Source organism: Elephas maximus, chromosome 2 (assembly GCF_024166365.1).
Source record: "Elephas maximus indicus isolate mEleMax1 chromosome 2, mEleMax1 primary haplotype, whole genome shotgun sequence".
NCBI classification, from domain to species: Eukaryota; Metazoa; Chordata; class Mammalia; order Proboscidea; family Elephantidae; genus Elephas; species Elephas maximus.
Window position 1 is genome coordinate 153,011,799 of NC_064820.1, and position 13,790 is coordinate 153,025,588.

Here is a 13,790-nt window from a genome sequence, read left to right on the forward strand (position 1 = left end):
CCAATTCTATTATACCCAAGAGAATATATCCATACAAAAACTTGTACACAAATGTTCATAGAAGTATTATTCATAATAGCCAAACTGTGGAAACACTACCCAAATAATCCAAGAACTCAAAATGATAAATGGGATAAACAAAATGTATATCCATACAATGGGATATTATGTAGCCATAAAAAGGAATGAAGTGCTGATACATATTACAACATGGATGAACTTTGAAAACATAATGCTGAGTGGAAGAGTCAGTGACAAAAGGCTACGTATTGTATGATTTCATTGATACGAAATGTCCAGAATAGGTAAATCCACAGAGACAGAAAGTAGGTAGTGGTTATCAGGTGGCGTGGGAAGGAGAAGTGGGGAGTGACTACTAATGGATACGTGTCTTCTTTTTGGGGTGATGCAAATGTTCTGGAATTAGATAGTGGTGATGGTTGCACAGCTTTGTGAATGTTCTAAAAACCACTGAACTGTGTACCTTTAAAAGAGTGAATTTTATGGTATATAAATTATATCAAATTAAAAAATGCCCTGGAGGGGTTAACCCAGGAAGCTGTTACCAGCCATTAATGTCTTGGTGTGAATGAGTTTATCAGAGCCCTTGAAGACTGAGAATGGGCCAAGATGGGAGTTGATGGAGTGGAGATACTCTCCCCCTGCTTCATGCTGCTACTACAACTGCTCTTCTCTCTTGCTCACCGAGAAACCTCCGCTTATCTTTCAAGCAGGGCTTCTAAGTTCTGGTTTGAACACCTGCTGAGAATTTGCATTTCTAACAAGTTCTCAGGCGATGTTAATGCTGCTTAGTGACCAATTCTGAGAACCACTAGTAGAGTGGTGGTTCTCAAATTTTATTTTACGTAAGAATCACCTGGGGGATCTTGTTAAAATATAGATTCTGATTCAGCATATCTGGGGTGGAGATGCAAATTCTCAGCAGGGGTTTGAACTGGAACGAAATGGTTTGAAGCCCTGCTTTGAAGGCCCAGCTCAAAAGTCTCTTCAGCCATTGGGGCTGCCCTCTCACCTGCCTGGTAGCCCCTCCCCCTGTAGTAAAGCTGCCTGTCTTGCCGCTTTAGTATGTTAGAATAGGCAGACACTTCGGAGTTCAGGTTTTAGCTTCCTGCTATTTGAAGGACTTTGTTGGGGGCAAGACTGTGACTCCTCAGAGCTCAGAGCAGGGCCTTGCTGAATAAGTACTTGCTTTTTTTTTTAAAGCACATGTGAGTGTGTGTGTGTGTTTAAACAGGCTAGCCTTTTTAAGTCTAGGGACAGGGACCTCACCAGCGCTTCCATGGTCCCGTAACAGACATCCCAAATCAAACTTGCCTACCCTATGGGACGAAGCCAGGCCCAGCTCAAATCCTGGGACTGGTACAGCCTCCTCAGGACATTCCCAGGTTCCCTTTCACCTGGGGATAAGGCGGCGGTTTCTCTTAACTCAGAAGTGGGTTGGAACAAGCTGACTGTTTTGCTAAAAGCACCACAAACTTCCTGCTGACTCCTCCTCCCAGCCAGCTCAGTAAGGCAGGATGCCTCATGTGAGCTGGCAGGGCTATGACTGCAAGTGAGGGGTGGTGGGGAGTTACTCTGATTTTGGGAAGAAGCATTGAGCTTCACCCCAACAGAGCAGTAGCCAGCCAGGAGCTGAAGTGATGATCCTGGAGAAACCCATTGCTCCTCCCTGGCCTTGCCATGCCCTCTTCTGGAGGCCCCACCCCTGTAGCCCTGGCTTCCCTGGGGCCTGGGCGGGCCAAGCCAACCCACCTTGAGATGAGTCAGAGGGGGGCAGGCACAGCTGCCCGCTGCCCGCCCTCTGCCCCCTCCCCAGGGTGCGGTTGCTGCAGGTCTCCCGGCTTTTGTGGGTAAACAAGGAGCCTGGGCATCTCTACCTGGGAAAAGGTCCCGAGTGAGAGCCTCCTGGTCCCCTGCAGTGGCCCTGGCCACCTTCCTACATCAAGGGTAGGCTTCTGCCTGCCACGAACTGCAGCAGGGCATCAGAGGAGGCGTGTGCTGTGTGTGTGTGCATGTGAGTGTGTGGTGGCTCAGTGCACAGGATGTTAGCCTCAACATCACAATCCCAGAAGTCTGGGAAGAAGGGATGTAGAAATCTTCTAGCCCAGCCTCGTGATCTGTAGATGGGAAAACCAAAGACTACGGAGGCAGAGTAACTTGCTTAGGGTTGCATGATGTAGCTGTGACTGGACCAAATCTCTGAACTCTTTCCACTGCTCTTGCTCTCCTGCCAGGCTGGAAGGACAAGGGGCAAGGATCCCTGTGGAAGGCCTGTGATTCCAGGTCTGTCCTTAGCTCCTGGACCAAAGGCTCTGCTGTCTGATTCCCAGCCTGATTAGAACATGGCTCCCAGAGGGCTGACAGGAGCCTGGTGTGGGGTGGGGCTGCAGTTTATCTGGGGCAGGGGAGTCTCACAACCTTTCCCAGTCTCAGGCCCCAGGTCCAGGCAGGAGACAGGGCACTACTGTGGTTTTCTGCATGGCAGCCTGCCCTCTTCCTCTGCTAATAGGGAAGTGCCCCAGTGAGTACTGGCAGGGCCATCACTCACAGTACTCTGCCTCTCACTAACCCCTCCGCATACACAGAGGTGACTGTGTGACCCAGGCATGGCAAAGGATGGTGGCCTATCTTCCTGAACACAGAGATTAGGTCAAGCAGGGCTAATCAGGATCCATCCCTGTATGTGGACACAGAAACGCAGATGTCTGTTTTCTCTGGGTGGCTGGTTAGGGTGATATAAACCTGGGGCTATCTGAGGCCATGGCCTCTCTTCCCACTCCAAACATGGGAGAAGCTCTTTTCACAGGTGGAGAGAATGAGGCCAATACACAGAGGGAGAAAGTGTCATGACCCACAGTCTGAGTTATTGGACCCTGTCATGTCTGGGGTCAGTTCTACCTCAGGACTTCCCAGTTTTAAATGCCAATGAATAAACTCCTTGAGATACTTTTAAGTTGGGTTCTTATCAGTTGTATCCAAGAAAGTCTTGACTAATAAAACAGAAAAGCCTCATATCCAAAGTGACTCTGAGAATGTCTATCCCCCATGGCTGGAGGTGGCCAGGTACTAGACTCCAGGTACAGTCCATTGTCTAGGCCCCTGGATGGGAGGTGCAGAGGGCCCAAGTACCACCACTGCTATCAAGACTGGGCAGGAGTATGGGGGAGTTAGTAAAGGCTTTGGGACAGGTTGTAAGTTCTTTCACATAATATTTACTAGCCAGCTACAATGTGCCAGGCACTAAGCTAGGCCCTGTGGGGTAAGTAAGATACACATGACCTTATGGTGCTCACAGTCTAAGTGCCTACCAATCACTTCCTCATTGTATAGCCGTATCACTGGCTAGCTGTTTGACCTCGGGAAAATATCTAATCTCTTTGAGCTTCAGTTACATAATGTATAAAATACATCATGCTCTTGAGTAAGGGTCCATGAGATAATACACAGCCTAGCACAGAGTAAGCTCTCAATAAATAAACTAGCTGCTGTTGAATCGATTCTGACTCATAGCAACACTATGTGTGTCTGAGTAGAACTGTAGGTTTACAATCCCATGGGGAAGTCCCATCCACAAAGTTCAACAACAAGGAAGAGAGTTGAAGAACGATCTATATGAAGAAAAAAGCAGCATCAGGATTGGAGGAGGACTCATTAACAACCTTTGATACATAGATGACGCAACCTTGCTTGCTCAAAGTGAAGAGGACTTGAAGCACTTATTCATGAAGATCAAAGACTACAGCCTTCAGTGTGGATTACACCTCAACATAAAGAAAACAAAAATCCTCACAACTGGACCAATAAGCAACATCATGATAAATGGAGAAAAGATTGAAGTTGTCAAGGATTTCATTTTACATTCAATGCTGGAAGCAGCAGTCAAGATATCAAATGATGTATTGCATTGGGTAAATCTGCCATAAAAGACCTTTTTAAAGTGTCGAAAAGCAAAGATGTTACTTTGAGGACTAAGGTGCGCCTGACCCAAGCCATGGTATTTTTAGTCGCCTCATACGCATGTAAAAACTGAACAATGAATAAGGAAGACCGAAAAAAAACTGATGCCTTCGAATTATGATGTTGGCGAAGAATATTGATTATACCATGGTGTGCCAGAAGAATGAATAAATCCGTCTTGGGAAAAGCACAGCCAGAATGTTCCTTAGAAGCGAGGATGGTGAGACTCCATCGCACATTTTGGACATGTGATCGGGAGGGACCTGTCCCTGGAAAAGGATATCATGCTTGGTAAAGCAGAGGGTCATCAAAAAAGAGGAAGACCCTCAACAAGATGGACTGACACAGTGGCCGCAACAATAGGCTCAAACACAGCAACAATTATGAGGATGGTACAGAACCAGGCAGTGTTTCGTTCTGTTGTACACTGGGTCACTATGAGTTGGAATCGACTTGATGGCACCTAACAGCAACAACAGAACTGAAGAGATGCCAGAAGACTGCTGTTAGCCAAGAAGTGGCTCAGGAGTAAAGTCAGAGCTGGGAGTGGCTCTATTGGGTGGTCAGGGGAGGAAAGCTGCCTGGGAGAAAGGATAAGAACTGATGTAAAGGGGACTGACTACATTTACGGCTGACCCCGCATTTGAGCCAGATTGTTGAGAGCTTGGTTGCGGTACGAGGTGGGGGACATGGCAGGAAAAAAGCACTGTAAGAGGCCATTGCTATAGTTCAGGTGAGTAGGGATGAAACCTGGACCAAGGTTGTCCTTGAGATACGGTTGGAATGGAAGGGACAGGTGTGAGACAGATCCAGAACAAAGAATGACCAGGACTTAGAGACTTAGATTTATTAGACACAATGGTAAGGGAGTCCAAGGAGTCTGAGTGACTGGGAGAACTGGGGAATGCCTCACCAAATAGGATGGACAGGATCTGGGCCAAGTTTTTGTCCAAGGGTTCAAGGGCAGGGGGTGTTACAAGTTCTCTTTTAGACAACGCTGGGTTTAGGAAGCACTGGAAGGCTACCTGGTAGAAATGCAGGCAGGTGACTTCAGATACAGGATGTGACTCTGTGACAGGGCAGGACTGGAAGTGAACACCAATAAATAGGGAGCCAAATGGTATGCTCAGACTGTGCGTGTTGGAAGGAGGCAGGAGATCTGTGGGATGTGGAATCTTTGGGCTATGCTTCCTGGGAAAGAAGAGAGTGGAGTGGGCACGGCTTAAGGCAGCTTTGGTTGAGAGGTGAAGCAACTTTCCATTCAAGGGAAAGAACCAGGGCCTGAGAGGACAGCCCAACGGGAAGGCAGTCTTCTCTCATGCAGCTGGAACTGCCACCATGGAGAGAGGATGCTGAGAGGTACAGTGAGGCCCTGACCTTGTGAGGCTTCCGAAAGGGGATGGCTATGGGAGCAGGGCCTGCTGCCCCTGAAAAGAGGCTGTCCTCAGGGGCCCAAGGCCCCCAAGCCTCCCAACCCACGGCCCAGTGGAGGCTTCCTGCGCTTGGGTGCCCAGTACAGGAACAGGCTACAGGCGTCAGCTGGCTCACGCCCCAGGCCTGTCTCTCCCCGTAGCCCTGCTCCTGGCAACCCTACTTCCCATAATTGCCTTCTAAAAATATCCTTTCCCCCACCCCCACCTCTTGATTTCAAAATATTTAGTTTTCAGGGTATTTAAAACGAGAGCTGGCGGCTCTTCCAGGCCCAGATAACAAAGCTAAACATTTATGCTTCGACTGCATTTCTCTGAATTGGCCGAGATCTCGGGCTTGATATGGCAGCAACAGGAGGGAGGGGAGTCCAGTACAAGATAGATCATGTGCAGGCCTCCCAAGGCTGGGGGGCAACTGGCTCGCCCTGCCGAACGAACCCCTCTAGGACCCCTCCCTTCATTGGGGGACCACCTACCGCTGTTGACGTGGAGCCGGCCCCGCACTGTGTCCTTGCCCAGGATGTTCTCGGCCTCGCAGACATACTCCCCAGCGTCCTCCACCTTCACCTTGTTGAACTGGAGTCGTGAGTTCTTTCTGGTTAGGGAGGGGATAAGAGGGGGAGAGGCATGAGCCAGGGCCCAGGCCTGCTGTGGCTCCCCATTGGTCATCCACTGGTCACCTACCGGTCACCTCTCCCCACAGAGCCACAATGGCCCTGCAGGGTGGATGGGAAGTAGATACCCTCAGACCAGCCATATCTGGGGCCCAGGAGCAACCCTGAGTCCCTGGAGTGGGAGTGAAACCTGGGCCCTCAGGAGAACACAGGGCTGGGCTCATGGCTACACACGTTTTAAACCTGTGAATACTCATGTCTACTTTCCTAGGGCTGAGCCTTCTTTGTAACTCTTCCTGGGAGAAAAAATTGGGGCTCCTCGGGAAGTCGTATGGTCCCCACTCCTGCTCTTGCTCTTTCAGTGCCCTCCCATTCCCAGTGTCCCCTCTCTTTCCCCTCCACACGGTTACCACGGGCTTACCAACTGCCGTAACTTTCCCTAGAAGGGGCAGCCTGTCACTCTAAATATGTAGGTGGCAGGTGAAGGTCCCAGGGGCTCTGAGATCCAGGTAAGGCCTATTCCCAGGTACCTGGAGGAGTCGCTGTGCTCATGGGTTCCCATGGCAACTGTGCCCAAACTCTGAGCTCAAACCTGCAGGTTTCTCCTGCCTTCACATCAGCTTTGCCGCTAAGGGGCACTCTGTGGCATCTCCAAGGCCTTTCGCTGCATTCATTCATTCAACAAATGTTTACTGAACCCCTTCTGTATGCCAGGAGTTTGGATACCTCAGGGAACAAAAATATCCTTGTGTCCCTACTTGATCCTCATGGCCAACCTGGAGGTGGGCAGGGTAGTACTTTGCTCCCTTCTTACAGATGGGAAAGCTGAGTCCCAGAGGAGCTTCCTGACTTGCCCAGGAGCACACAGCAAGGCAAAGGTAGAGGTGGACTAGGAGCTGGATTTGGTGAGGACACAGGCCCCTCAGTAGCCCACGGGCTCTCTCAGGGATGAGGTCTGGGTAGGGCTCCCCTTCCCTGGCTCCTTGTCTCTCTGAAGCCTCCCGCCAAACCCGTCCTTCCTTCCTACAGAGCTTCCCTGCACCTGCCCCAGAATGAAGGCTCTGTAGGGTCTATTTGCAGCTCCCACCCTTCTCTGCCCCTGTGCTCTTCGGGGTGGCCTGGATAAACCTTGGGACCCCAGCCTGGCTCCCAGGGAGAAACAAGATATAATATGAAAATGTCTTTACTTGATGTGACTTCCTCCTTTTAATTCCAAATTAAAAAATCAGATTCCTGGAATGCACGTAGTGGGTTAGAGTGGTGGCGGAACATGAGGTAGGGTAGCAGAGCTGCCACTGCCCTAAGTCTCGAGGATGTCAAACAGAGCCATGAAGCTGATGCAGGGGTGACGTGAGCAGAGAGCCTGGGCAGGGGTGGAGAGGTGGCAAACTGGCCCACCATCCCGCTCGTGGGTTCTGCCTCTGGGAGTCTGTCTCTTCCCAGACCTCCTCACCCCAGACCTCCTAACCCCAAGATCCCCCAAGCAAGAGTGCCCTGTTACTGTGGCGATGTCTTCGTGGATGTTATGGTGACAGTTGTCCAAGTACCCAATACCCTTCCTGGCTCAAGTCGATTTCTCTCCTTGGCCTGGTGCTTGCCCACAACCCTCTTCTGTCAGTTAAAGCTTGTTACTTTCAATAACCAGAGCCCTTGAGGCCCCTCTGGTCAAGACAGCATCTCTTCCCTGGCTTCAGCCTAATTAGATGCCACAAAGCCCAGTTCGCTAGAACAAAGCTCCTCTTGCTTTCCGGCCACCAGCCCCTCCCTGCACACTAGATGAGCAGGGCAGGGGACCATCTGAGGGTCACAGGCCAGTGCACAGGGGACACAGATCCATAGCCTCCTTGTCGCTCACACCTGAATTCAAAGGAGCTTCCCTTACATGCCATCCTATGTAGCAGGACAAAGCAGAGCAATGCTCACAGGATATCTGGAGGGATAAAAGCTGGAACTTTAAGGAATGGCTTCCTGACATGAAGGTGTGAGACCTGTAGAAATGATGCCCAAGGCTCAGGGAGAGCCCTGTGGCTTTGAAGAACAAGATGGAGGCAAGGGGACAGAAAAAACGGCCCCAAGGTTTGCTGGCTGTAGATACCTTGGTTTACTAGCTGTCTGATGATCTTGGCAGTTCTAGGAGGCGGGCTCTAGAGAGGCATAAGAGGCTCTGGGGACACAGCTGGAAGGTGGGAGCTCTACAGGTCTACATTTTCTTCTCCTCACTCCCAGCTCCAGTCAGGAGCCCAGGGGAGCCAGGACTCTTTCCCCGCCTACTGACTCAGGCCTGCCCCCTGTGATGGACGCCCCACTCCACCCTCCCCAGCCAGTTCCCTGCTGACAGGGATGGAATCTGGGCAGCCACATCCTCCACCCGTCCCCACATTTTCCTCAGCACCTACCTCCCGCTCGCTGCCTGTTGGAGGGGCCTGTCCCAGCCTGCCCCTCATAAATAAGGGAACATACGGTTCTGCAGGGAAGGGCCCCGTGCCCAAGGCTGGGGGGTAGTTTTCTCCTGGCACAGGAGGGTGAGATGCCTCAGTGCGGTGACACAGAGACAGACAGCACCCCGGCAGAGGGGGGTCTCTGGAGGCCAGCAGAGACGTCCAGACAGTGTGGCTTGGGCAGGCAGTGTGCTGGGAGGGAGAGCAGGCTGTGCTGCGGGCAAGGAGGAAGAAGATTTTGCCAAAAAGGACACCATGCCAGGTGAGGTGTGTGTGCATGAGGGTGGGTAGGTGTGGAGGTGGCAACTCTCTTCAAGTCACTTTGAGAGGAGCTTGATCACTGGGAATCAGAAGGTCCCTATCCACCATTAACAACTCACTGCTGGGAGCTTGAGGCAGAACAGATGGGACCGGGAAGTTTCAGAGATGCAGCAAATTGGACAGGGCCCTGACAGACAGGGGGCACAGTAGGTGGTGGGGGCATACTTCAGACTCTTTAAAAAAAAAAAAAAAACGAAAACCAAAATTCATTGCCGTTGAGTGGATTCCAACTCATAGCGACCCTATAGGACAGAGTGGAACTGCTCCATACGGTTTCCAAGGAGTGCTTGGTGGATTTGAACTGCTGACCTTTTGGTTAGCAGCCATAGCTCTTAATCACTACAGGGTTTCCTATTACCCACTGCTGTCGAGTATATTCTGACTCATAGCAACCCTATAGGACAGGCTAGAACTGCTCCATAGAGTTTCCAAGGAGCACCTGGTGGATTCGAACTGCCAACCTCTTGGTTACCGGGTGCAGCACTTAACTACTACACCCCCAGGGTTTCCAAGGCAACTTTCTTTGGCCCATACGGGGATCGAACCCATAACCTTGGCATTATTAGCACCATGCTCTAACCAGCTGAGCTAACTGGCCACTTAAGAGTTTCCTATTAAAAAAAACACAAAAAACCCAGTGGCCTCAAGTTGATTCTGACTAAGGGTTGCCTATTAAGGGTCCCTAATACCCAGGAGGGGAAGACCTGACCAGGCCTTGTTTCTGGACTGGATAACTCATTTGTCAAATGAAATGGAGGTTTGACCAGGATAGTAACTTATTCAAAGCCTAGGACAACCCAAAGGGCCTTCTGTCTAGCCCCAGTGTGGCCCTGTACCCAGGAGAGGAGAGCTAGTCCTGCAGGAGTCTCATCAATTCAATATTTAATGTAGATCTCCTCTGTGCCAGGCCCTACAGTAGACAAGGGTGTGTACTGGGGTGGGGGCCCCAGCCTTTGAGGCTCTTTCATGCTAGCAGGAGAGACAGACTCAACCAGCTCCCCCTTCCCCCAATAATGCAATGAAGCCATGTCTAAGGCACCATAGGAGGAGACAAGGAGAGCTGCCTAGAGGGCTCAGGAAAGTGACCCAGAGAGTGTGACGTTTAAGCTGAACCTTGGAGAACTCTGTCAGGGACAAGAGGGGCATGGGAACTTTACATGCAGAGAACAGCCTGGACCCAAGGTCAGAGATTGAAAGGAAATGATATGTTTGACCAGGGATCTGGAGCAGAGAGGTACTGGGGGACAGTGGGGCTGTGACTCAAAGTCCAGGAAGAGGAGAGTTGGAAGCTGGGACTAGCCCCCTCTGGGGAGAGGTTTGTACCCAGTCCCTGCACCCTGCAAATTGTGGGATGAGGCCTGGGCTGTGCTTGGCACATAGGAGGTTCTCAATAGCTGTCAAGTAAATGAATGATCGGGTACGTGTCCACATTAGAAAGATCATTCTATGTCAGGCATTCACTGAGTCAGTGGCTCTGTGAACCTCCTGTTAGCATGAAGAGCTGTAAAGCCTGGGTGTATGAGGCATATTTTTCTGATGAAAGGGTCCAAACTTTTATCAGACTCTATACTAGAAGCTAGACTAGAAATTCCATGAAGGCAGGGACCATGTCTGTTGTGTTCACTGGTGTATCCCCAGCCTCCAGTGCAGTGCTTGGCACATAGTAGTGCTCAGTGCATTTATGTTGAATATAGAAACAGACTCACGAGGTGGCCTGTGGCCCAGAAAAGGTGGAGAGTGGCCAAGCGTGGGACCAAGTGGAGGAAGAGAGGCTACAGGCAGGGAGGCCAGATAAGAAATGTACAGGGCAGGGAGACACCTCCTTCCAGAGACATGGTACCCCACTGGAGCAGATGGTGAGGAAACAGGGGCTGAGCAGCAGGGAGTCAACCACAGAGAGTGGAACACGGGAGGGAGAGGCTGGACTAGGGTATTTTGAATTTGAAAAGTCTGTGGGATATTTCAGGGTGGTTTCTGGTGGTTAGCTGGCAGTATGGGTTTGGACCTCAGGTTAAGAAGCCATCAAGACTAGAGATGGAAACTTGGGGTTGGCAGATATTTAAAGCAAGGAGAAAGGGTGAAATCACCCACAGGTGAAGAGGAATGGAAGAGAGGAGTAAAGCCCCCAAACACAGGAAAGCTCCAATATTGATGGAGGACAAGAGAGAGTGGTTAGAGGCATGGGAGAACCGGGAGAAGCACCAGACCGGCTCAGGGAGCAGGTGGTACTCATGCCAATGGCTGCTGAGAGGCCTGGAGAAATGGGGCCAGGAAACTCAGAGGTTGCTGGGGTCTCTCAAGAGCTATAACCACAGAGAATATTGGGGGTATATTTTAAAAGCAGATTGCAACAGGACAAAGAATGTGCAGAAGATGAGAGAATGTGGAGTCAGTAGGCATAAAACTACCCCCTTAGCTGACTCCCTATGGGATGGAGGGGAGGGGAGGAGGGAGAAGGGGCAACGCCTGGAGGAGGAACAGCAAACAACAAGTTGGAGGGAAGGCATTGAAGAAGAGAAGGGATACGCGTGGATTTGTAGGTAGAAAGAGAAAGTTTGAAGTTACCAGAGAAAGAAGCTTGTTGATGGTTCCGGGGTTCTGAAGGCGGGTGTGTGTTTATGTGTGCAAGGCGGGACTGGGGTTATGTGACACTGGGATAAGGAATGAGGGGATGAGGATGGACCAAGTTGTGGACATGTTTGGAAGTAATGAAGTCACTCTCTCCTGACTACTTTTGTCTCAGCGAAGTAGGGGGAGAGGCCATCTTCTAGAAAGGGAGGGCAGGAGGGAGAGAGGGGCCCCAACAGCTCTGGGAAGGCAGTCTATTCTTCTCTCCAGCTTGTAGCCAGTCTTGGCAGGGCAGTGAGCAGGGATGGGGAGCCCCAGAAGGTGAGCTGGAGGGGCAGCCTGAATTCTTGCCAGCTGGGGACACGCTGGACACCGCTCCTCACACCCCATCAATTTTCTTAGGAAGCAGTATTCTTTCAGCCACAAGCTTTTTATCTAAACCAAATCCTTCTTAAATTACTTTCTGTTTTCTGCTTGGATCACTTTCTGGGGTGACCACTTCTCTCTTCCCTAACTGGGAGGACATCACAGACCATTTGCTCCAACTCCTTCTTTTCACAGGTTCTGGGTGTGCATATTCAGGACCACAGAGCCACCTAGGAGAAGCTTGGACTCACGCCTTCTTTCCATCACTTTCTGCTGTGCAGCAGGCCGGAAGGGGGAGAGGGGGTGTCTCAAAAATCATCTTCGTTTGCATTTTGTGAGGATTATGGAAGAAAAGGACAGACAAAAATAGGTGGTGTAAGCTACTCCAGAGGGAGCAGAAAAGATTAGGGTGCTCCCCGGCCACCCAGGGGAGCCTGCCTGGCCCCTAGGACCAACAGAGTAGGTCAGGTAGAACTTGTGTTTAGCTTCCCTGTCTGTCCTGCATTCTGATATCTCCTCAGAGGCCAGGTGGAGGGCAAGAGAGAGGTGGGGAGGCTGCTCTTGGATTTCTGGATTCTCTGGTGCCTGAAGGTCCCCTGCCCTACCAACCCAAGCAGGAAGAGAAGTCATCTTCTGCAACGTAGAGATTCAGAGAACTTCTGATTCATTTCCCTGTACCGTTAAGTCAAAGATTAGACAATCCCCATTTCATAGGGGACACTATCTGAGATATAGTGACTTTTCCCCTTGCCTTGCTCTTTTTTTGCTCTCTACTAAGTGATAGCTTACTCAGCTGAGAAACCAGATCATCATCATGTGTGACCTCCCAGAGGCATTCTAGAGTGAGAGTCTTTCCTCAAAGGTTACCAAATGGTGGGGCTTTCAGACCCCATTTGAGAAGTTTTAGGGATAGGGGTAGGCTTCCAGATCCTTAATCCACAAGTAAAGCTGACCTTGACAGTCAAATTGCCTTTAACCATACAGAGAAATTGCTTGAGCATCTACAGTCTCCAAGATACTGGGCCAACATGACCAGAGGGACCCAGAGCTGCGGGGAGAAGGTTTGGCTTAGCAAGGAAGGGGTGTGGAGAGGGCCTGGGATTGTTTCCATGCGTGGGGGCACAGCCCTAGGCTCTGCCTAGCTCAGGCACCTCCTTCTCAGGTCAGCTGGAGGGAGTGTTGGACGGTGCTCACCTGCCGTTTCCGTACTTGATTCGAATGTCACGGCTGCGGTTGAGCTCCTTGCCATCCTTGAACCAGCGGTAGGAGGGCTGGGGGTTACCGGCTGCTGCCTCGCACTTCAGCGATTGCTTTTCACCCACCTGTCCCGTCTGGCTTTTCATCTTCTTCAGCTTAGGCCGGGTGGCTGTGGGGGTACAAGGCAGGACGGTGAGCGTGGCACTGGTGAGAGCAACTCCAGGCATGAGCAGTGGAGGGTAAGGGCCACTGTCCTCGGGGGCAGGTGAACGGATGAGTCTGGGGAGCCACTTGTCCTGGTGCCCCTTCCTAGTTCAATCCAGCAAGCATTGACAGAGTCTGCAATGACACTATTTATTTACTACACTATTTATAGAGTTTCCTTCACGCCTGGAATGGTACTAGGAGCTTTATATACATCAGCTTATGAAATCTTCACGATAACCTCATGAGTTCACGGCAATGATTAACCCCATATATAGACGGGGAAACTGAGGCTCAGAGTAATGAAATCACTTCCCCAGGGTGGTAGAACTGGGATTCAAACCCAGGTCTCCTTGACTTCAGTGTTCAAGACTAACTCCTGTTCCCAGCCCCCGGGCCTGTGTGGGGCCCAGAGGACACAGGGAAACCAAGATGGCAGACACAGCTCTTGACTTCGGGAAGTTCAGCCTAGCACTGACATCACAGCATGGTCATGGAAGGTGGGGCGGGGGGAGGGGCAGTGGTACAGCCCAGAAGAGTGACTCTAAGCCAGGCTGGGGAAGGGGTAGCTTAGCTAAGACTTCAAGGATGAAGAAGGGAGGTGGGCCAGCCAGTCAGAGGCAGTATGTGGCTTTGGAGAACCACACGTGGGCTGAGTTGAGTGGCCTGGGGCT

The 13,790-nt window shown here is 50.9% G+C and overlaps 1 protein-coding gene and 1 non-coding gene across 3 annotated transcripts in view; both read right to left on the minus strand.

Annotated features, from left to right (window-relative positions):
• The window catches only part of NRG2 (neuregulin 2), a 208,393-nt gene that overhangs the window by 26,788 nt on the left and 167,815 nt on the right, over positions 1-13,790 (minus strand). For both annotated transcript variants that reach the window (XM_049873799.1, XM_049873798.1), the window contains exons 2-3: positions 12,910-13,081; positions 5,885-6,003 (exon numbers count right to left, since the gene is read on the minus strand). In XM_049873799.1, the coding sequence (XP_049729756.1) occupies positions 5,885-6,003; positions 12,910-13,081 (291 nt within the window). The remainder of the gene's footprint in view (positions 1-5,884; positions 6,004-12,909; positions 13,082-13,790) is intronic.
• TRNAI-AAU (transfer RNA isoleucine (anticodon AAU)) lies at positions 9,306-9,379 on the minus strand. Its single transcript has one exon. It is a non-coding gene; the product is annotated as a tRNA-Ile (tRNA).